The sequence below is a fragment of the Leptopilina heterotoma genome, unplaced genomic scaffold, assembly GCF_015476425.1.
Source record: "Leptopilina heterotoma isolate Lh14 unplaced genomic scaffold, ASM1547642v1 Lhet_223, whole genome shotgun sequence".
Classification (NCBI taxonomy): Eukaryota; Metazoa; Arthropoda; class Insecta; order Hymenoptera; family Figitidae; genus Leptopilina; species Leptopilina heterotoma.
In genome coordinates this window covers 9,681-33,294 of record NW_025110941.1, presented here as the reverse complement: position 1 = coordinate 33,294, position 23,614 = coordinate 9,681, and the positions used below count along the sequence as shown (strand labels likewise).

At 33.5% G+C, this 23,614-nt stretch overlaps 3 protein-coding genes across 3 annotated transcripts; all 3 read left to right on the top strand.

The window, feature by feature from the left end:
* Window positions 1-3,587: 3,587 nt before the first annotated feature.
* LOC122502234 lies at window positions 3,588-8,525 on the top strand. Its single transcript, XM_043612178.1, has 4 exons — window positions 3,588-4,011; window positions 4,180-4,406; window positions 4,683-7,347; window positions 7,450-8,525. The coding sequence occupies exons 1-4, from the start codon at window positions 3,588-3,590 to the stop codon at window positions 8,523-8,525; spliced, it is 4,392 nt and encodes a 1,463-aa protein (XP_043468113.1).
* An 8,932-nt stretch (window positions 8,526-17,457) lies between these two features.
* Window positions 17,458-18,231, top strand: LOC122502233. The gene has a single exon (XM_043612176.1). It carries the CDS (start codon window positions 17,458-17,460, stop codon window positions 18,229-18,231), a length of 774 nt encoding a protein of 257 aa, XP_043468111.1.
* Window positions 18,232-18,924: 693 nt separating this feature from the next.
* LOC122502219 lies at window positions 18,925-23,354 on the top strand. The gene is made up of 3 exons (XM_043612160.1): window positions 18,925-19,486; window positions 19,587-20,572; window positions 23,259-23,354. The coding sequence occupies exons 1-3, from the start codon at window positions 18,925-18,927 to the stop codon at window positions 23,352-23,354; spliced, it is 1,644 nt and encodes a 547-aa protein (XP_043468095.1).
* The last annotated feature ends 260 nt before the right edge of the window (window positions 23,355-23,614 follow it).

The following is a 23,614-nucleotide window of genomic DNA, read 5'->3' as shown; positions in this document are numbered from 1 at the left end:
TTTAATATATTGATAAGTAAAATTAATGGAATTAAAACTGTGAATAATGATTTTTGAAAGGTTTTACAAGAACTACAAGCTGGAGATAAAAAAATTGTTTTTTCAATTTGACCTTGAAATAAGTAATGATTAAAATAAAACATATACATTTCCATTTTTTGACCTTTAAATTCAAAAATTATGATAACAAATAAAAAGAAGAAAAATACATAAAAAAGAAAAAAATATAAAATTTAAAAATAAAAAAAATACTTTCCAGTTCACGTTTACCGCCAGGTGGTGAAAGTTGGAAAACATTAAAAATATTTTAAGTATTTTAATGGCTAAAGAACGTGATTATCGAATTTCAACTGAAAATTCGTTTGTCATATTGGAGCGGCCATGTTTAATTTTCAAAATTGGAGATTATATTCGTAATCAGCGACCCCAAAAACTTCCGAGTCATAAGTTTCAAACGAATCTAATGATTTTTTAAGAAAAATTGTCCGCCATATTGAATCCACCATTTCGAATTTTGAAAATTGGACTCCAGATTCGTGATCAGCGACCCCTAAAACCCTCGAGTAACAAATTTCAAGCTAATCTAATGAGTTTTTAAAAATTTGTCGGACATATTGGATCCCCCATTTTGAATTTTGAAAATTAGATTTCAGATTCATAATCAGCGACCCCAAAAACCCCCGAGAAACAAGTTTCAAGCAAATTTAATGAGTTTTTAAAAAAAATTGTCGGCCATATTGGGTCCGCTATTTTGAATTCTTAAAATTGAACTTCCGATTCGTGATCAGCGACCCCTAAAACCCCCGACTAACAAATTTCAAGCTGATCTAAACACTTTTAACAATTTCGTACTTTCGAATCAAATTTTGAAAAAAAAATTGAACTTCAAACTCCATTTTTGAGCCGCCATTTTAATTTTTAATTTTCTCTATAGTCCTATCTTCTAGGTTATATATCTATGTCACGTTATTTGTAACATTTGGAATTATTTTTCCGCTATTTCATGGTAGAAAAGATTGAAAATTAAACAAAAATTGAAAAAAAATCGAACTTTTTTTATGAAAAACATTAATAACTTTTTTGTTTATAAATTTTTGACTTTTTTTAACGCCATTCGATAGAGCGCATATGAAAACTTAAGAAATGATGATTCGTGAATTTTTCTATTGATTTTTAAGTACCGAAATAAGTCCTCAAACTTCATGACAAAATTTTGTTCATTTGGCCGTTAAGGGTTAATAAAAAAGGTTTAAATCATGATCAAAGAGATTATTTAATTAGATTATATCCTTTTGAACCACCAGTAGTTTTTACAACTGTTGATCAACAACCAGAATACAGTCTTTCTTGTGGAGTATATGCAATAGCATTCGCAACATCGTTGTTTTTTAATATTATGCCCCACTCTGTCAATTACTATTATTGTAATATGAGAAATCATTTAATGTTAATGTTCGAAAACAATAGTTTATGTAAATTTCCCTTTGTTCAACTTTCTAATAGTAGATAGTATAGTTGTAGATTGTATAGTTGTGTATGACTGGAATTGCCTTTTAAATGAAAAAGATATTCAACCTTAGTATGGAGAATCAAACTTTTTTAAAACTGTATTAAGAAAGAAATTTCTTTCCCGAGAATAATAAATGAAAAAATAAATGAAGAAAATATTGCATCAACAACACTTAAACAAAGTAGGGCTGAAATTAAAAAAAGTTATCGTGAGAGGCAAAAATTAAAACGTAAAATTGATAATGCAAATTATTCAGAGGAAGCACACACTTCCATTTCTTTCCCGAGAATAATAAATAAAATAAATGAAGGAAATATTGCATCAACAACAGTTAAACAAAGTAGGGATGAAAATCAAAAAAATTATCGCGAGAAGCAAAAATTAAAACTTAAAATTGATAATGAAAATTATTCAGAGGAAGCACACACATCCATTTCTTTCCCGAGAATAATAAATGAAATAAATATTGAATCAAAAACACTTAAAGAAAGTAGGGCTGAAATTCAAAAAAATTATCGTGAGAGGCAAAAATTAAAACGTACAATTGATAACGTAAATTATTTAGGTGAAAAAAACACTTTAACTAAGAAAATCTTTAAGTCGAATCCAAAATAGAATATGCTGAGAACCTTAAATTAAAAAATAAAAATAGTGTTACAAGTTCTTTGTCAAAAACAAAGAATACTCGATGTCAAAGAAATTATTGTGAAGGAGTATTAAAGCATCAAATTCAAAATGAGTTGAATGTTGAAAATTATTTAGGTCTGATGAATTATTACTGCACACATTGCAAAGCTAAACATTTTAAAGATGAAAAAGTTGCTGGTAAAAAAGTTAGTTTTAATGACTGCTGTAGTCATGGAGGTGATGTGTTAACTTCATTACAATATCCAGATGAATTAAGGCTTTTGTTCGAAGGGTTTCATCAAAATTCAGGTCATTTTAAAAAGAATATAAGGCTGTATAATAATTCTTTTTTTTTTGCATCTTTAAATGCTAATGTAATTAATTTTAATGGCAGAAGAAGAGGACCATTCTGTTACAAAATTCAAGGTCAAATTTACTATCAAATTAATAGTGCTTTCTATCCGGATAAAGGTGAGGATCCATGTTTTGGTTAATTATTTATTTATGACCCTTTTCAGGAATTGTATTTTTATTTAATTTAAGTTTGAATCTGAACAGAAAAGTCGATTCTATCGCTGATTTATCGATCGATATCTCGATAGTTTTCTATCGCATCGAAGCGTCGCTTCGGTTTTTTTGCTGCTTCGAAAAAAGTTGTTGGCTCGTATGGTCGAGATCGCTGCGCAGTGTCGTAAAATTTTGTCGTTTTATTCGCTTTTCAATTAACAATTTAATTGAAATGTAATTCTGTAATAAGGGCTATTTCGAGCTCATTTTGTGTCGTGTACGAAAGTTTCGTTCGTACAATATCAAATTTTAGTATTTTCTCGTGAATGAAATGCTTTTGGGGGGAACTTCGTCCGCGTTTTTCAAAGAATAAAGTTTTTATATTTTAATTTAAATTCTACATTGTTAATTTTAAAAGTTAATGTAAAGTATAATGACAATTTAATGAATAAAAAGTTTAGTGTTTATATATTAAAAAGTGAATTTTAGAATTTCTTTTAATGAACAATTATATTGAGTTCCATTGATACACTCATCAGTGCTTGGAATCCTGGATTTGTTGCGATAAGGGTTTCTCATCGCAATGTATAAACATTAATTTGGCGATCCTGCCAGGATCCAGTGGGATATTTTGTTATTCATGTGATTTTTTCGTAGTGTTTCTAGTGGCTTGGTTTGACGCCATTTTGTGCAATCGTTCGTGTCGTTGTTGAACATTTTTGTCGTTTCGTTGATGTCGCTGTTCGTCGAAACGCGGCCATCATTATTTTCTACGTTCATGCGCGAAGAATTGTGCGCATAGCTTTGAATGTTTACAAAATGGACAGCTGATTCACGAATTTCGAACATTTGATTTATATCATGAAATATTTTAGTGTTTATCGAAGTATATTGTGTTAGTGATAAAACTTTTTAGAATTTCAATTTGCTTTAAATCACAGCCATGTTTCCGGCACAAGAAAAACCTACTATAAAACAGTTGATTGATCAACAGACACGAAACTTCACTACTTTAAAACGTCATTGTAATTCTGCAAAAGAAGCTGTCAGAACTACATCTGACATAACCTTAGGTGCATTGAACCATCGTTTGAGACTCATTTCACAAATCTGGGATTTGTCTGTTAATATTGAGGAGCAAATTCAGAAGTCGAAGAAGGATGAGGATGATCCATATTTTATTGAAGGAAAATTTGAGACTGCAGAGGAATACTTTTTGAAGTTCAGCGATTACATTATGACGGATGTTGCTCGTATGGAAAGAGAGGTCAAAGCTTCGACGATTCAACAGCAATCAACGCCTTCAACTTCTACTACTTGCTATCAATCAACACCGCTTCCTAAAATCACAATTCCGAAATTCTCTGGTAAGTTGACAGATTGGGCAACATTTCGCGATTATTTTAATTCATTAATAATTAAAAATAATTCTCTTGATAATTTACAAAGGCTTCATTTTTTAAAATCCTTTCTGGAAGGTGAAGCTTCGTTATTGTTGAAAAACGTTTCGCTTACTGAAAACAATTTCGAATCAGCATGGGATCGTTTGCGTAGTAGATATGAAAATCCTCGTGCTAGTGACATATTGGTTTATTATGTTTCTCAAATGTTAGATACAAATACTCGATTAGCCTGGGAATTAAAATTAGGAAATTCTATTGACTATCCGCATTTTTCTACGCTTTTAAATTTTTTAGATTCTCGCATAAGAGCAATGGAAGCTGTTGAAAAAGGCGATGAAAATAAAATAAAACCTGTCATTGTAAGATCTCATGTTGTTTCGAATGAAAATAGTTGCCCATTCTGTAACTCTGCGCATAAATTATTTAAGTGTATTAATTTTCAAAAAAATTCAGTTGAAGAACGTTTTAAATTTGTAAAATCATAAAATCTATGTTTGAATTGTCTTGCGAAGGGACATTCGTTGAAAAATTGTAAAAGTTCGTTCTCTTGTGCGATTTGTAAAGCGAAACATAATACCTTACTACATTTTAAACAAAATTTAAGTGTTAATAATAATAACAACAAATCATTGCAGGTTCAAACATCCAACTCCGAATTATGTCAATTCTCAGATGTCGCTGAAGTTGCTCATTCAAATATGGCGGCACCGGGAGCGTTGAGTTCCCACCGTGTTCTTCTTGCAACTGCTCAAGTAATTTTATCGTCTAGTTCGGGTCGTTCAATAAAAGTACGCGCGCTATTGGATCAGGGATCCATTTGGACATTAATTACCGAAGAACTTGCTCACGCTTTAAATATCGTTCCGGATCGAGCTGACATTCGTTTGACGGGTATCAATAACGTTCAGGCTGGGTGTTCGCAAGGCATTGCTCCGGTGACAATTTGCTCATCGAAAAATAAAAATTTTCTCGTAAAATCTAACGCTTTAATTTTGAAACAAATTACGAATTACGTTCCTTCGGCGGATATTGAAATTTTACAACAACCTCATTTGCAGGGTCTTGATTTTGCTGATGACGAATTGGTCAACGCGCAACCTATTCAAATTTTAATTGGGGCTGATTTGTATGGAATGATTATGCGAAATGGGCTTAAAAAAGGGGGAAATAATCAACCGGTAGCACAAAATACCATTTTTGGGTGGATTTTATCGGGAAATTTTGGTAGTAATAATAATTCAAACGAATTAATTTGTTTTAGAAAATCGGACTTTGCAGGTTTTTGTGCTTCAAACTCGGATATTGGCGAATCGCTCCAACGATTTTGGGAAATTGAAGAAATTCCTCGTGCTTCAAAAGTTACGTTATCAGAACAAGAATGTGAATTATATTTTGAAAATACCCACTCCCGCGAAGTGGACGGTCGATACAAGGTTAGATATCCTTCTAAATCAGGCACACCCATCGATATTGGTAATTCGCTTCAATATGCTGAAAAGGCGTTATTAAATCTAAGAAAAACATTAAGCAAGTCCCCGAAAATCATGTCCCAGTATACTGATTTTTTCGTCGATTATGAGAAGAAGGGTCATATGAGTCGTATTGATGAAAAGCCGAAAGATGAGTCACAGGTAGTATATATACCACATCATCCGATCATTCGCGAATCAAGTTCGACAACAAAAGTTCGTGGCGTTTTTAATGCATCGAAAAAAACGTCCAATCTTATAAGCTTAAACGATCACATGCATATTGGGGAAAGATTGCAAGGTAACATTTTTAAAATCACTCTATTGTGGAGAACTTATCGTTTCGTATACGTTTCTGATATTGCCCAAATGTACAGGCAAATTTTGATTGATGAGAGAGATCGAGATTATCAGAGGATTTTGTGGTTTTCAACTTCATTATCAAATCCAATTCAATTTCGTTTGAACACTGTTACTTACGGAACCACTGCAGCCCCTTTTTTAGATCTTCGTGTCCTAAAACAACTCGTTAAAGACGAGGGTGATTCGTTCCCATTGGCCTCATTCGTTTTAGAGCATCAAATTTATATCGATGATTGTATTTTTGGTGCTGACTCCAAAGAAAGAATCAAAGAAACTAGAGACGAAGTAATTTCTCTTCTCGCGAAAGGAAAATTTCATTTAAGAAAATGGGCAAGTAATTGTTCAACCTTGCTTGAGGACATTGATTTATCTGATCACGGCCATGCCGTTGAAAAATCACTGATTGACGAAACATCTTTAAAAATTCTTGGGATCGTATGGGTACCTACTCTTGATGTTTATCGATTTAAAATTAATTTAATTGAAAATAGCAAAATTACGAAAAGATCGGTTTTATCATTGATTGCTCGTCTTTATGATCCACTTGGGTGGGTTTCTCCAGTGATTATCATTGCTAAAATCTTAATTCAAAAAATGTGGTTAAAAGCATTGACTTGGGATGAGCCATTACCGCAAGATTTGTCTGAATTTTGGTTGTCGTATTATTCAGATCTTTCGAATTTAGAAAATTTATCGATTCCTAGATGGACAGGTCAGGGAGAAGAGGTGATTGAGTCATCTATTCATGGTTTTTCAGATGCCTCGAATACAGCATACGCAGCTGTTGTGTATCTTAGATTGGTTTTTCAATCAGGAGGAATTCAAGTGAGTTTGCTTGCGAGCCGAACAAAACTAGCTCCAACGAAAACTTTATTAGTCCCTCGTTTAGAGCTTTGTGGTGCACTTTTACTGTCCCAACTTGTATCATCAATAAAAAATGTTTTCTCATTTGAAAATTTGCCAACAGTATATTGGACTGACTCGACAATTGTTTTAGCCTGGTTGAGAAAACATTCTTCAACGTGGAAAACGTTTGTGGCGAATCGAGTCGCTGCAATTCAATCGGTTGCTCCTGTCGAGTTATGGAAACATGTTAAATCGGAACAGAATCCAGCTGATATTGGATCACGTGGTGTTCGAGCATCAGACCTAATAGAAAATCAACTCTGGTGGAAGGGTCCCACTTGGTTAAGTGGAGCAGAGGATTCTTGGCCAGTTGATCAAGAAATGCTTATTTTGGGAACAAATCTCGAGTCTCGAGATAAAGTCTGCCATGTTGGAATTGATTCCAACACATGGTTCGATATATTAATGACAAAAGTTTCCTCTTGGCCAAAACTAATTCGAATTGTCTCGTATATTTTGAAATTTTTAGTTATTAGATTGAAATTTGTTATTCCTGGTTGTGAAACAGCAGAGAGTATTTCAATGGTTAGATTTTGTCGTGAGAGTCAAATAGTTTGCACTCGTTTGATTCAACTTCAAATGTTTCCTGTTGAAATATCAAAATTAAAAGGAAAATAATTGTTACCAAATTCGAATTCGCTTATCTCGTTAAATCCGTTTTTAGATGACAGAGGCATTTTACGTGTTGGTAGGAGATTGTCAAACGCTCCTCTCGAATTCGAAAGACGTCACCCAGCAATTTTGAAAAAACATTCAGTTGTTGAAAAAATTGTTCGACATTATCACGAGAAATGTCTTCATGGATCAACACAGCTTACATTAAATTTGGTTAGACAATCATTTTGGATTTTGCGTTCAAAACAAGTAATCAAGTCTGTTATTTACAAATGCGTCATTTGTGTTCGATTAAAGGCTAGCTGTGTTTGTTTTGTGACTCGCGCAATACATTTAGAAATCGTATACGATTATTCTTCGGACTCTTTTATCGCAACTCTCAAACGCTTCGTTGGTCGTCGAGGTTTACCGTCAGTGATATATAGCGACAACGAAACGAATTTTAAGGGAGCATATCGCGAATTAACAGAAAATTTTGAGTCGTTTATACGTTGTCGAGATGTTCAAGCATTTCTCATTAATGATCGAATTCGTTGGGAATTCATTCCACCTGCCGCGGCACACTTTGGTGGCATCTGGGAATCTGGTGTTCGAAGTGTTAAACACCATCTTCGACGAATTTTGCTGGATCGAACTCCGCATTATGAGGAGTTAAATACCTTATTGTGTCAAATCGAAATGTGTCTTAACTCAAGACCCTTGTGTCCTCTAAGTGACGATCCTTCAGATCTACGTGTATTAACGCCGGGACATTTTTTGATAGTAGGAGAGATTGTTGCTATACCTGAAAATTCTTTATTAGATTTAAAAGAATCTCGTCTTTCTCGTTGGCAGCTATGGCAGCAACTTCTCGAATCTTTCTGGAAAATTTGGTCACAAGACTATTTGTTATCGTTGCAGCAAAGAAATAAATGGAAACAAAAACTGGAAAATCTTTGCGTTAATCAAATGGTTCTTTTAAAACAAGAAAATCTCCCGCCAACTAAGTGTCAAATTGGTCGAATTATTTCTGTCAAGAAGGGATCAGATAATCTTGTTCGAGTCGCAACTATTAAAACTGCTTCGGGAACTTATGTTCGCCCAATCACAAAGCTAATTGTACTACCTGTAAAACATGAAGATTAATTGTTAATCGACATTCGCATAAAAATAATCGCTATCGAATTAAAACTTTTTAAAAAAAAATCTACTTTTTTTGTCAAGAATGATAGTTCAATTTCAAACCAAAATTTTGTATTCATATCTACGATTGTATTTCGATTTTGAACTTTAGAAAGTTCAATGGCGGCGGTATGTTCAGGAATTGTATTTTTATTTAATTTAAGTTTGAATCTGAACAGAAAAGTCGATTCTATCGCCGATCTATCGATCGATATCTCGATAGTTTTCTATCGCATCGAAGCGTCGCTTTGGTTTTTTTGCTGCTTCGAAAAAAGTTGTTGGCTCGTATGGTCGAGATCGCTGCGCAGTGTCGTAAAATTTTGTCGTTTTATTCGCTTTTCAATTAACAATTTAATTGAAATGTAATTCTGTAATAAGGGCTATTTCGAGCGCATTTTGTGTCGTGTACGAAAGTTTCGTTCGTACAATATCAAATTTTAGTATTTTCTCGTGAATGAAATGCTTTTGGGTGGAACTTCGTCCGCGTTTTTCTAAATAAAGTTTTTATATTTTAATTTAAATTCTACACTGTTAATTTTAAAAGTTAATGTAAAGTATAATGACAATTTAATGAATAAAAAGTTTAGTGTTTATATATTAAAAAGTAAATTTTAGAATTTCTTTTAATGAAACATTATATTGAGTTCCATTGATACACTCATCAGTGCTTGGATTCCTGGATTTGTTGCGATGAGGGTTTCTCATCGCAATGTATAAACAGACTCTAAGGAATCAATCAGATACAGATTAAAAAGTAACGAAAATTTGGATGAAGACGTTTTAAAATCTATAGAAAATATTATGAGAAATTCTAATGCATACACAAAATCTTATATGATGATGTCAGAGATAATTCAAATAGAAGCTGAATTAGCAAGACAAAAAAATTAAGCAATTCCTGAGTTACAATTATTGTTTACGTTAAAAAAGGCTTTGATAAAAATATAATAGATACAATTTCCAGCTTTGTTTTTATCCAATATAACCAATTTTGCCTTTTATCCAATTTAACCAATTTCCAGCTTTGTTTTTATCCAATATAAACAATTTCTCCTTTTATCCAATTTAACCAATTTCCAGCTTTGTTTTTATCTAATATAACAAATTTGTAATTTTGCCTTTTATCCAATTTAACCAATTTCCAGCTTTTTCATCCAATATAACCAAATTCCAATTTTTCCTTTTATCCAATTTAACCAATTTTCACCTTTGTTTTTATCCAATATAACCAATTTTCAATTTTTCCTTTTATCCAATTCAACCAATTTCCACCTTTGTTTTTATCAAATATAACCAATTTCCAATTTTGCCTTTTATCCAATTTAACCAATTTACAGCTTTTTTATCCTATTATACTTACTATTTACTAAATCACTATTTACTAATTCACAAAGTATTTACTAATAATTTACTTATTTAACTTTATATTCACTCACATATAGTGAGTGAATTCACCAGTGAATCATAAAGATTTTTTAATTTAATTTTCGTTGAAGACACGTAGAACGTGTCCCAAGGAAAATAATCTACGATATGATTTTTAAATTAAAATTTTGTTCTTGTATTTAGGTGGTAGGCCCTAAGCGTGATAATATTTTCTTTCTTCCTTCATTGCAAGGAAAAATACAGATAAAAGTCAATATATATATATATATATATATATATATATATATATATATATATATATATATATATATATATATATACTTTTTTAATTGAAACACAAAAGGTAACGTCTGGGTAACGTCGCTGGTAACGCCGGCTCTGGTAACGGCTACTTTTCTTTCTTTCTCTAAAGGCAATATAAATAAGAATGTCTCTCTTTAGCTAATTTGCATATCTACTCGTTTCATATTAAGGAATCCCAAAAGATCGTCATGGACAAGATCAGGCGGAGCTGATGTGATGGGATGAAAGCCCTCAATTTCAGTTAATGCACAATCTCTGTTAATTCCATACATCGTTCTTAAGTTTTCCTTTTCTCTTTTAGTATCAAATTTGTAATTTCAAAAACTTGACGATTGTGTTCTTCTGTACTTCTGAGTAATTTATCATCTTCCTCAGTCATTATCTTCATTAAATTCCTTGGTGCGTTACAATACCTACATGGAAAACTCCCGGAAAATCCTTCCCTAAATCCACATATTTTATTTGATCCTAAATTATCGCCAGATACTACAGAACTTAAAGTCGTCAATAAAACACTTTAAAATTGTATTTATTTCGTACTTTTTAATTAATGGGTAAGGGACTATTCCAGCCAAACTAATATACTTTAACTTAGATCCAAGAGTAGGAGAAAAATCTTCCAGCATCCAGTAGAAGAATCCCAAATTATTTTTCATGCCTGCTTTAGAACCAATAGCATCGCACATTTCTGCTTCATCATAAAATAATCTTATTAAGAGGCATTCAGGATATTTCTCTCGAAACAAATGGTTACGAAAATGGCTTCCATCGACATAGGAACTATAGACTTTATTGACCTCTCTTTCAGAAATATTTATCATTTCAACAAATTGGCCATTTTCAAGCCATTTTTCGAGAACTGTTGACATTGGGATAAATATCATTTGATCTTTTTTTTAATTGCCTGGTTGCTATCTATAGATTGGGGACCATAATTGACGAATTGGCTTCCTAACTCAATTTTCAAGGGCTTAATTAAACCAAATTTCTCTTCAAAGTAAACATCTTGACTGTAAATAGTTGACAACCCCTGAGAACAATCTAAACCATCAATTAAATTTTCGATATTTATAATATCGTTAATATTTAATTGCAAAGCATCAAATACTTTTTTCTGAACAACATTTACCCAGTGGGCACAGGGACGTCTTAAAGACGTCTCTTTTTGTCCGCTGACGATTCGGAGACAATGATGGCAATGTCTCTGAATCATCGAAAAGACAACTGAAAGACGTTTAAAAGACGTTCTATGTCTGGTCCAAAAGACGCCCAAAAGACGTCTAAAAGACATAAGAAAGGACGTCTAAAGTACACTACCGTCCAAAAGTATCAGGACGATTACATTTGACTCTATGAAAAAACATGCCATCACTTTTTCAATCATATCTCGGAAATAAAAGGAGGTACAAAAAAAACTTAAATACGGTTAGAAAGCTGATTAAATTCTGCGTAAAATAAGACGTTTTTAAAGTCATTTCGTTAATTATTTTTTAAGTTGTAGAGTTAGAAAGAAATAAAAAAAATTATCAAATTTTCTAATTTTTGTCTCTTGACTTCAACTTTTTCAAAAATCTAGAAAAATTTAGATAAAATTTTTCTCAAAATACAGAAATCTTCGTTAGAATTTCAGCTTTAAAATAAGCCTTCGAAAATTAAAAAAGGTTAATCCGTCTTTGATATATCATTAAAAATGTGAAGCCGTGTTTCGACCGATTGGTGCATTGAAATTGAACTATGACGACTCGATTGTGGCTTCGTGCGGCAGCGAATAAGAGAGAAAACAGGAACGAATTCATGCGCGGAAACGATGAACTTTTGAGTTTCATTATATTACTAGTGAAACATCATTTTTTATTATTCTCCAGCAAAAATTCGTCCCTGTTTTCTCTCATTCGCTGCCGCGCAAAGCCAGAATCGAGTCTTCACTGTTGAATTTCAATGCACCAATCGGTCAAAACACGGCTTCACATTTTTAATGATATATCAAAGACGGATTAACCTTTTTTAATTTTCAAAGGCTTATTTTAAAGCTGAAATTCTAACAAAGATTTCTGTGTTTTTAAAAAACATTTATCTAAATTTTTTTACATTTTTAAAAAAGTTGAAGTCAAGAGACAAAAATGAGAAAATTCGATAATTATTTTTATTTCTTTCTCACTCTACAACTCAACAAATAATAATCGAAATGACTTTAAAGACGGCTTATTTTACGTAAAATTTAATTAGCTTTCTAACCGTATTTAATTCTTTCTTGTATCTCCTTTTATTTCCGAGATATGTTTAAAAAAGTGATGGCATGTTTTTTTATAGAGTCGAATGTGTACGTCTAAAAGACGTCTTTTGGACGTCTAAAAGACATAAAAGGGACGTCTTTTGGACGTCCTTTTTACATTCCTTCAGATCTTAAATAAACATTTCTTTTATAACATTTTCTAAGTTAAAATTCAGTAATATTGTATTAAATTTATTTTACGTTTAATTTTATTTTTTCTAAAATGTGGAGAAATAATGAAAAAATTCCTACAAAGCTGGGAACGAACTCGGATACCTTGGGCTTTAAAGCACTGCGCCTCAAGCACCTCAGCCGTTCAAGACAGATATGAACCTCTACAAAGTTAACGATCTCACTTGTCAATGAAATGAATTTAACTTAGATAAATTCCAATGAATTTCACATTCATAAATTTCAAAGTCCAAGTTGAACTTAGAAAATAATATTTTCTATTTATGAAAATTTTTCTATTTTTAAATGTTGAATGAAAAAGACGTCTTTAAGACACCTTAAAGACATAGAACATGAATAGGACGTCTTTAAGACGTCTTTTTGTACAAGTCCAAAAGACGTCCGCAAAAAGACATCCTTAGGACGTCTTTTGAACAAGTGTGCCCACTGGGTAAATAATGCCTCACATAAAACTCAACTACTAATTGTAAATTTTTTAATATGTTTAAAACGTCTTTATTGGTGGCTCGAGTATTTGCTCTTAAATATAAAATATATTTTGCTAATGTTTCTTTTAAAGCATTGTCTGGAATGTCGTCAACATCTGAATTCTCGAACTCCAGGATCAGGATCTTTTAAATCGCCACTAGGATCAGGATTTTCGGAGTTTTCATCTGAATTAGAATTTTCCGAATCATCGTCAGGATCTGGATCTTTAGAATTACTTGGAAGACGATTATTATCTGAGTCAGAATTATTAAACGTCGATTTGGAAGTCTGTTCACTTTGTTTAAATTTTCTAAATACATTCCCTTTTGTTGCAATCTCTCTATGATTTCGATAAACATGTCAACGCAAAGAATAACAGCAATTATAAATTTTATTACAAAATTTACAGTTGAATGTAAATTTTTCAGCATGATCATTTCTGACGTGATCAGTTAACAAGTTTTGATTAAGAAATTTCTTGAAACAGATTTTGCATTCTACGAGGATATCCATTTTTTTCTTCAAAGGTATCTAAAAAGATGCATACACTTTCATAAAAGCAAGCGTTAAATTGCAATTAGATTGTAATTTTAAAGGGCCTAGTGGAGTAACCATGCAAAATTTGCCCCCGCTCTAAAAAATTTGAAATTCTTGTTACATGTTGGCAGCATTAAGATTAAATTTTCAAAATTTAAAATGGCTGGATACATTGTGCTTCAGCCCGAATGATGCGCCACCCAGGATTTTAATTTTTTTAACTATGGGATACCCAATTAAAAAAACCAACAAAAATATTTCTTAAAAGTACACATTTAGGAGAATTTTCTATAAAAATTCCAAAATAATATCTCCAAAATAAGCCAAAATTTTTTTTTGGTTTTTTTGGCAAAATGTTTTGAAATTCCTTTTATTAATTTATGAAACACGTATAAATTTCATTAAAATCGATCCAGTGGTTTTCGAGAAAAAACAAATTATTGATTTTCTTTTCCCCCTCCATAACTCTTACAAAAATACATTTTTTGAAACAATATTTAGTAAAAAATTGTATCTTAATGCTGCCAACATGTAACAAGAATTTCAAATTTTTTTGAGCAGGGGCAGATTTTGCATGCTTACTCCGCTAGGCCCTTTGGATGTCCTATAATTTCACTAGGATATATGTAAATATTTATTATCCTAAAAATATTCTTACAAATGAGAAATAAAGTTTCTACGTTTATTTTTGTAGCGTTCTAGACGAATTAGATGTAAAGTCACTGTCTGAATATTTTTTGACTCACAAAAAATATTCTTCAATAATTTTTTTTAAGTTTTCTCCGTTTTTTGTCATTATTAAAATTAATTAATTTAGTTGCAAGTGCATGAAAAAATGAAGTGTTGCTTTAAATATTTAAAGACACAGAAAAATAAAAGTACTTCATCAAATTTTTCACACAAATGTCTCTGTTTTGAAATGAGTCAAGAAGCTGAGAGTTCATCAAGAAATATTGAAAAAATAAAAAGTCTCCTCAATGAGGCAAGACAAAATCGAGTTAAGGATGCTAATAAAATGACCGCCTCGATATTTTTTTGAAACTTATCCTGCTCTCAAGATATCAGAATTGGTAAAGTAATTTCATTTAAGAAAAAATAATTAAAAGTAAATTGAATCCATTAGTGTTTAAATAATTTGTGGGTATATTCTTACAGCTTTTTTGGGAATTGTCAAAAATATTCGAAGTGCCAGTTACCACCATGCGCAATAATTGGATAGATGCAATTCCAAAAATTTTGTCCTTTTTAAAACTTTCAATAACTGCTCACACGAATATTGATGGACATTGTGTACAAATATTATTGAATTTGTCCAAAATGTTTTCAGGAATTAAAGCTAAAGCTGATAATCAGCGAATGTTAATAATGTATTCTGTATGTTTTTATGATTTTAAACATATTCTAACATTGTGGTTAAAACTTATTTTAAAATAAACTAATTTTTTTTTGCTTAGAGAATTTTGGGAAATCTGTCTACTGATACCTTGGATTCCGAACTCTAAGGTTATGTGGGGTTGGTATAATAAAAACAAAAAGAAATTTATAAAAAAAATAAAAAATAAATGACATAATAAATTTAATAAACTGGCAACCTACTGCCAGCCCGACCCACTAAAACCCGTAACCTTTCTTTTGGAGCCCTTTACCCTCTCTCAGAACTGTCGTAAGACTTTAGCCTTCGAGGGTGGCGCTCCAACTCTGTCGCTGATGCGACTTTGTTCTTTCTTTGCGGTTTTCCTGCGTCATTAGTTAAAATTTAAAACTATTTCAATGTCAAAGCGGCATTCACAACACAACAATAAAAAGCAAATGTTAAAAAAGTGTTTAAAAAAGTCTAAAAATAAAATTGTAAATAGACATAGGCAACAGAAACAAGAAAGTAAACAAACTGAAAGTAAAGTTCAAAAGATAAAATTGTAAAAGAACAAATAAACATCACAAAATAAATTAAAATTGTAAAAGGACTAATGAAAATCACAGAGCAAGTTAAATTAAACAGAATAAAAATAAAAAGCTGATTGAAGACATAAAAGTTGTGGTGAGAAATTACGCCTTTTTTCTACTTTTGGTCCTTGCGAAAGTCTTCTTTGCCTCCTCAAGGGCAGTTCGGAAGACCCTGGAAGTTCCACTTGCCGCAAAGTGATGAACGTTTTTCGTTTCTGGGAACTTCTCCTTACACAAAAAGCAAAAAGCATTCATCTTGCAATCCACAGCCTTGTGATCGACTTCATCGCACTTAAAGCACGCAGTCGATCTATCCGTCATGTTACATTCTCTTGCTAGCTGACCAGAGCCGAGGCATCGATAACTCTTCACTATCATAAGCCTCCTTCTGATCGGGCATGACATAAAACCAATTTTTATGCGTCCGAACACCTCCAGATTTTTAGTCTGATCCTGGTCGATGACCAGGATTCATCATGACCAGTTTCATCCCTCGCATTGTTAGGTCCAAGGACCGTCACTTTTCTGCTTTCTACCGGTTTACTTATGAGACCCGATAGTGCCCCCTGCGGATTCAATATGGCGGACATAAAATTTAAAAAATTATTTAATTTTCATATAACATTATATCAGGGCGTTTTCTGAGTCGCTGATAACGAATATGAAGTAAGATCTTAAAATTCAAAATGGCGGGTAATTATGTCAGACATAAAATTAAAAAAATTATTCTATTTTCATTAAACTTTATATCAAGGAGGTTTTTGGGGACGCTGATTACAAATATTAAGTCAGATTTTAAAGAAATTCAAAATGGCGGATTCATTATTGTTTTGAAATTGTACGAGTCACCTCTCGAAAGGATTGCGGGCCGCGAGTCGTGTGGCTCCGTTCTCCCCACTTTGAGGGTTAAGACGCCCCCTTCCACAACATCCGTTTTATGGTGCTCGAGAGCTCAGTGATCTTCGTGCTCTTGAGCATTAAACTTGTCGTTCAATTTTGATCTTTTTTCCATTTGTTCTTGTTCATTTTCTTGTTCAACCATGTAAGTCAATAAACTATTATTACACTTTATTCCACGCATTGTTTCTTTTTTTTCTTGTGATACATTCGACTCCCACGCATTAAACTTAATTTATTTTTAACATATTTTTGGTCCTTCGAGCCGGATTGAGCGAAGATCTGGGGGTGTTTCAGTGACGAGAAGAGACACACGTGGCAGACGCTTCTTTGAACAATCTGTCTCACGCCCTCCCGCTCTGTCTTAAACTTGTATAAAAAGCACGCTACTTCTTCTCCTTCTTGTCTCATGTCATCTAGTGATTTCTACAGGAGGGTTTCTTCTCCCTGTTGTCCAAAATTTCATGCAATGATTTCATGGTGTGGTCTCGCGACCTTCGAATCGTTTTCTCAAGTTCGCGAGTCTCTATACACTTTCTCAAGACCAAATTACTTTCCTTTTTATTTTGTCACCTTCGAGTCATCTCAGGTTCGACAAGATGTTGCTGCCTTTGACCATGCTGTCTCCTACTAGATTGGGTTTACTTTCCTTTTTTTGTCACCTTCGAGTCATCTCAGGTTCGACAAGACGTTTCCGCCTTTGACCATGCTGTCTCCTATTAGATTAGGTTTACTTTCCTTTTTTTTCACTTTCGATCCTCTTCTCAGGTGTCATAGGCCTCTCCATTCGAGCATAAAATTTTGCGATCCCAAATTTCCTAACATTTACAATGGCTGTGTAAATCGTTCTTTCTTTGCATTTGTTTTTTATTTCTAGACTTCTGGATATTCTGGAACATGTCCACTCTACTAGCATCTCAGCTCGCCTTGGTGTCGCTAATTGACAACTTCAATAAGAAAATTGTTGGTCTTGAGCGAGGCACCCTTACTACTCGCATAGTTAAAGGAGGCATTGAGCTTCTAAAAAATTATTGGACCAAACTACAGTCCAATCATTTAGAACTAGTGACTAAAGAGAGGCTTTTGGACGAGCAGTACTTCGTGGATAATGTGTTCGAGCGAACAGAAGCTACGTTCACAGAAGCTTTAGGTCACCTCTATGATCAGCGAGAAGGACTGTCATCATTGCATCATAAAAGCTCTCCAGCCTCTCCTCTGACACTCTACAATCTTCCTCGGATCGATCTTCCAAGTTTTTCCGGTGATCGAGGGGATTGGGAATCTTTTCGTGATATGTATGTAGCGCTCGTGCATAGCAACCAATCGTTAAGTGCTGTCCAGAAACTCTATTACTTAAAATCTAACGTGCAAGGTGAGGCTAAGCGTGCACTCGATGGAATTGCTGTCACGGAGTCAAATAATGAGACAGCTTGGTCTCTCATGTTGAAGCGGTATGATAACAGACGTCTTTTTGTGCAGGAGAATTTGTCAATTCTAATCTCCATCGACCAACTGAGAGAAGAGAATGCAACTAAGCTCCAAACGTTGCTTGACACCCTAATCAAAAAAAGGGATTCATTAAGAACAATAGGACGACCTGTCGAGCATTGGGACGATTGGTTCACCTTCCTTGCCGCTCGCGCGATGGATCCAACCACGCGAAGTGACTAGGAGCACGAATTGCGAGAAGATGACACCATTCCCTTATTCACTAAAATGGAGACCTTTCTCGATGAGGAAATTTGGGCTCTCTGTGCTACGGAGGCGACTGCCTTCTCGAAAGTTGGATCTGCATCTCGAAAACACACTGAAGTTTCAACAGCCTCACGAAGTCGGTCACGACTAATGGCAACTACGTCTCGTCGGCTTGGTGGAAAACTGCACCATTTCAGGAATTCGTTATAAACTGTACCATTTCGGTAAATGTTTTTAAAACATACCATTTCGAGAAAAAAGTTTTTTGCTTTTTTTCCAAGTTTGTCAACACTGCTGCTAGACATAAAATAAGGTTATGCATTTTTAAAAAGCGGTATCTTAAATATACTCTTGTTCATCTTTTCAATGTATTAATTAAAAATTTCTAATAATTTAAATTAATTGCTTGTTAATCATTAGAAATTCTTTAGTGCAACGCTTTTATAGATCTTCATCGAAATGGTATGTTTTATAACATACTTTTGAAATGGTATAGTTTATAACGAATTCTTGAAATGGTACAGTTTTCCACCAAGCCGACGGTCTGCTTAAGGAAATTGTAGGCTCTGCGGAGGCGAACATTACATCGGTCATTGCAGTGATTTTAAGAAATTAAAACATCATCAAAGGAAGACGACAATCACACAGCTGAAGTTATGCTTCAACTGCATGCGAAGCGGTCACATCGTTAAAGATTGCTCGTCCAAGTCCAGATGTCAACAGTACAAATCGATCACCACACCCTTTATTCCAGCTTCGACACTTGCCAAAAACCACAACCTCATCTACTATATACCTCACCATGCCATCTGGCAGAATGCTGACGGTAATCCTACACTGCGCGTTGTTTTCAACGCTTTACGGACAACTTCTTTGGGAAACTCTGTGAATCATGTCGTACACACCGGTCCAAAACTTCAAAGTGATCTAGTCTCTGTGCTAACCCGTTGGCGATTACATCGAGTAGTCTTTAGCACTGACATTGTGATGATGTATCGCAGCATTGATGTGGACGAACGTGACATCGATCTCCAACGTATCGCATGGAAACGTCCTGGCGATCGAGAGATCACGCACTATCAGCTTCTCACTCTTACTTACGGAATGTCTTGCTCTCCTTATTTGTCCATAAGAGTTCTCAAACAACTAGCCATCGACCAAGGAAGTGAATACCCTGAGGCTGCCAGATTACTCACCGAGAACACATACGTCGATAATATTTTTGCCGGTGGTGATAACGTAGCCATCGCTAAAACGCCGGCTAAAAGCAGCCGGCTTTAGCCTAAAGAAGTGGACCTCTAATCATCTATCTTTGTTGGAAAAAATCCCAGAAGAAAATCGACTTCGGCCAAGTTGGAAAGAGTTTGAAACAGGTGAACCGACCAGCGCTCTAGGCGTTGGCTGGGATCCTGTTTCTGACGAATTCCGATTTCAACCACCTAAACTTGCGGAATCTGACCAAATCACCAAAAGGATAATTCTAGCTGGTATAGCTCGCTTATACGATCCAGTTGGCTGGCTCTCTCCCATCATCATCATCGCTAAAGTGTTAATGCAGGATCTTTGGCGAAACCAGCAAAGTTGGGATGACCCGCTGCCAAGTTCGTTAACTCACCGATGGCTGACTTTCAAAAACAATCTGTCACACATATCAAACATTCGAATTTCTCGCTGGATCGGAACCAGTCAAGGTGACGCCCTCGAAAATCACGGATTCGGTGATGCAAGTAAGACCGCGTACGCAGCTGTTATTTACATCTGCGTACAACGACAGGATGGATCACGCATCTCACGACTACTTACTTCAAAGACTCGAGTGGCGCCTATCAAGACACTCACCATTCCTCGGCTGGAACTCTGCGCTGCGTTCTTGGTAGCCAAACTGTTGAAGAACGTTATTGATGTGTTAGCGATCTCAAATCCAGTGGTACACGCATGGTCTGCTTCACAAAACGTACTAAACTGGATCCGGACAGCAGACCCATCTCAGTGGCCTATTTTTGTTGCAAATCGCGTCGCAGAAGTTCAACGAATCCTTCCAGAGACTCCATGGCATTACGTCTCCACAGAAGAAAATCCAGCTGACATCGCCAGTCGTGGGACCGATCCTCAAACCCTCGCCGACTCAAGCCTTTGGTGGAGCGGTCCGAAATGGTTGTCGTTGGGTGACAAGATATGGACCGACTTTCCTTCAGACGATACAATCCTTGAGATTGACATTGAGAATAAAACACAGATACAGTCTACGTCAATTGCTCATCTCTTTCAAACTCCACAATCTCTTAGCAACTTTTCATCATTAACGCGCCTTAAACGAGTAATACCATGGTGTTTACGTTGGCTACCGCCATCAAGACCTAGTGAGGAGCGACTGCAATCAACGAAACTTCAACCGCACATCTATATATCTATATATATATAAAATCAGACTTTTGTCTGTACATTGCTCAGAACTTTAAATTTCGCACATAATTATTCGTTTTAGGCATCAAGGATTCCAAATATACCAATAAAAAATTTCGTGTATGTATGTATGTATGTATGTATGTATGTATGTATGTGTGTCGGTATGTCACAGAAACTTTGTTCGCGCATCACTTAAAAACGGCTGAACCATTTGAAACCAAATTTGGCAGAATGTTAGACCTTAAGCTAAGGAAGGTTTATAAATTTACAGATTTGAAAAATATTAATTAGAACGGGAGATATTTAATTTTTTCGAAAAATTCAAAAACCAAAAATTTTCAAATTTTACATTTTTTAAAAAAATGCTTTCAAACTTTCTGTAATTGAGTATAACATGTTATTTAGTCACATTTTAGAATAGTTTTGCCAACAATAATGTCCTATATCTAAGATGTAAGTATAAATTTTTTTTTAAAAAATTCAAAAAATCGAAATTTTTCAAATTTTATATTTTTTAATGAATTGCTTTTAAACTCTCTATAATTGAGTATTACATGTTATTAAGTCAAATTTTAGCATAATTTTTCCAATAATACTGTCCTATAACTAAGATGTAAGTATAAAAATGATTTCGAAAAATTCAAAAAATAGCAAATTTCCAAATTTTATATTTTTTAATGGACTGCTTTTAAACTATCTATAATTAATCATTACATGTTATTTAGTCACATTTAAGCATAATTTTTCAAAAAATAATATCTTATAACTAAGATTAAAGTATAAAAATGTTTTCAAAAAATTTTAAAAATCACAAATTTTACATGTTTTGATGATTTGCTTTTAAACTCTGTATAATTGAGTGTTACATGTAATTTAGTCATATTTTAGCATAATTTTGCACAAAAAATGATATGACTAAGATGTAAGTATAAAAATATTTTCCATATCAAAAAATCGAAAAAATTATAATTGTTATTAATTACTATCAAGTTTAATTCAGTAGTATTTTTTAAGTTATTTTTATTTTATGAAAATACTCTTTTTTAAGAAAATATGTTATATGCCAGTACCAGTCTTTGACGGGATTTAGTTTACCATAATAGAATTGACAGAGTGTCTACCAATTGCGCGGGGAAACCGATAAATAGCCAGGAGTTTAATTTGACCAGGAAAAACCGGGAATTTTCTTATCAAATTAAAAAAGTTTTATTATATTAATTTGATTTTAAAAACTGCTTTTTACTTTATTTTTATTGTCTAATTGTCTAATTGTGACACAATTATCTATAATTAGACTTTTCTTTGACTCCAAAAGCTGGTGTAAATTTAGGATTAATTTTTAATACATTAATTGCAGTACTACAAACGCACAAAGTACAACAAGTTGCCAAATACTGTTCCTGAATATCAAATTTGATAGAAAAAAATCTGTCACTGATTGAAATAGTAATATTTTCCTCACGAAATAGTTAATGGTAACTAATTATTAGTTTTTCCCAGTAAAATTTAATTCCCGGCTATTTCCCGGTTGGTAGAAACCCTATCAAATGTATTAGCCGAAACTAAAACACGTCGAAGACGGGTCCGACAGCTAGTATTTAATAAAATAAAAAAACACACAGTCAACCTGCTTAATCTAAGCTATTTTAAACAAAAACCAATGTTGAAGAATTGCATTTATGTTTAAGATTATGTCTTTCAAAAAATTAAAATTGTAAGGTCATACAAAATATTTACGACAAATTTTTTTTCCTTTTTTTGTGAGTTAAAGTAAAATATCTAAGGAGTAATTTGTCATATTTAAAATCAAAATGGGCAAAAAGGAGCATATGTGAGTTAAAGTAAACTATCTAAGGAGTAATTTGTCATATTTCTCATTTAATTTGGTGGTGCAAATCGAGGGAAACATTTATTTAAATCTAGTCACGTACGAAATTTTATATATAAATATTTATTCAATGAGGTGTAACTTAATTTCAAATTAATTAGGAAGCTGCAATTATTGATTAACAAACTTTCATCTTATATGTTAATAAAAAAGTGCCTTTTTATGCCATTTAAAAAAATTGTAAAAAAAATGCGTTAAATATTCATAGAACGCTAGAAATTTAAAAAATAAAATTTATTGTTCGAAGGGTTGTATAATTCTTGCCAATTAATATAATGCAAAACCATTTTAGTGTTTGATGTAAAAAAATATATTGAAATAAGTAATGTATATCTCATCTAATTTAAATCAAGTTCAAAAATTGCCTTTTTGGCAAAAAATTTGAGTTCCTGGCCCACTGCATGCAAGTAGTCATTTTTTTACCGCTCATTTTCATGATTCGTGCTGTTTTATTCCGTGTCGAGGAACGAGCGAGCCGAAACAGGGTTCTACCATCTGGCCAAGATGGGCCCTGAACCAAGACGTTATAGCATTGCCGGAGCATTGATGCGACGTCTATGATATCCAAGGGCACGTAAACATGTTCGTTCGGACGTGGAGGTCGATGTATCTCTCCAAAATAGTACGAAGTTTCCGCGCAGGGAATGCATCCTGGTATCTCTTCACAGAGTTTACCCTCAAACTAATTTTTCTATGTTTGTATTTATAGGCTGAAACACAATTATCAGAAGTCATTCCAGATAAAAGTGATCCACCACGATTAATTTCTAAGAACAGAACTTCCTTCAACGACTCACAACTTTGAATGTTACGTTGATGGTGTTTGCGCATTTCAAGCTACGGGATTTGATGCCGTATTACTTTTAATGGCTATTTATTGGATATTAAATATTTCATTTCCAATATCCTTAAGGTTGCAAATTTCATTTCTTGCCATGTCCATATTCAGAAAAGCTGGATCTAAAAAAGGATTGATGGATGTCCTAAAACTCACCTTATTTACCAAACTTTTGAATAAAGTTGGTTTATTGGATTAAATTCTTTCAGAAGTTTCACGAACACATT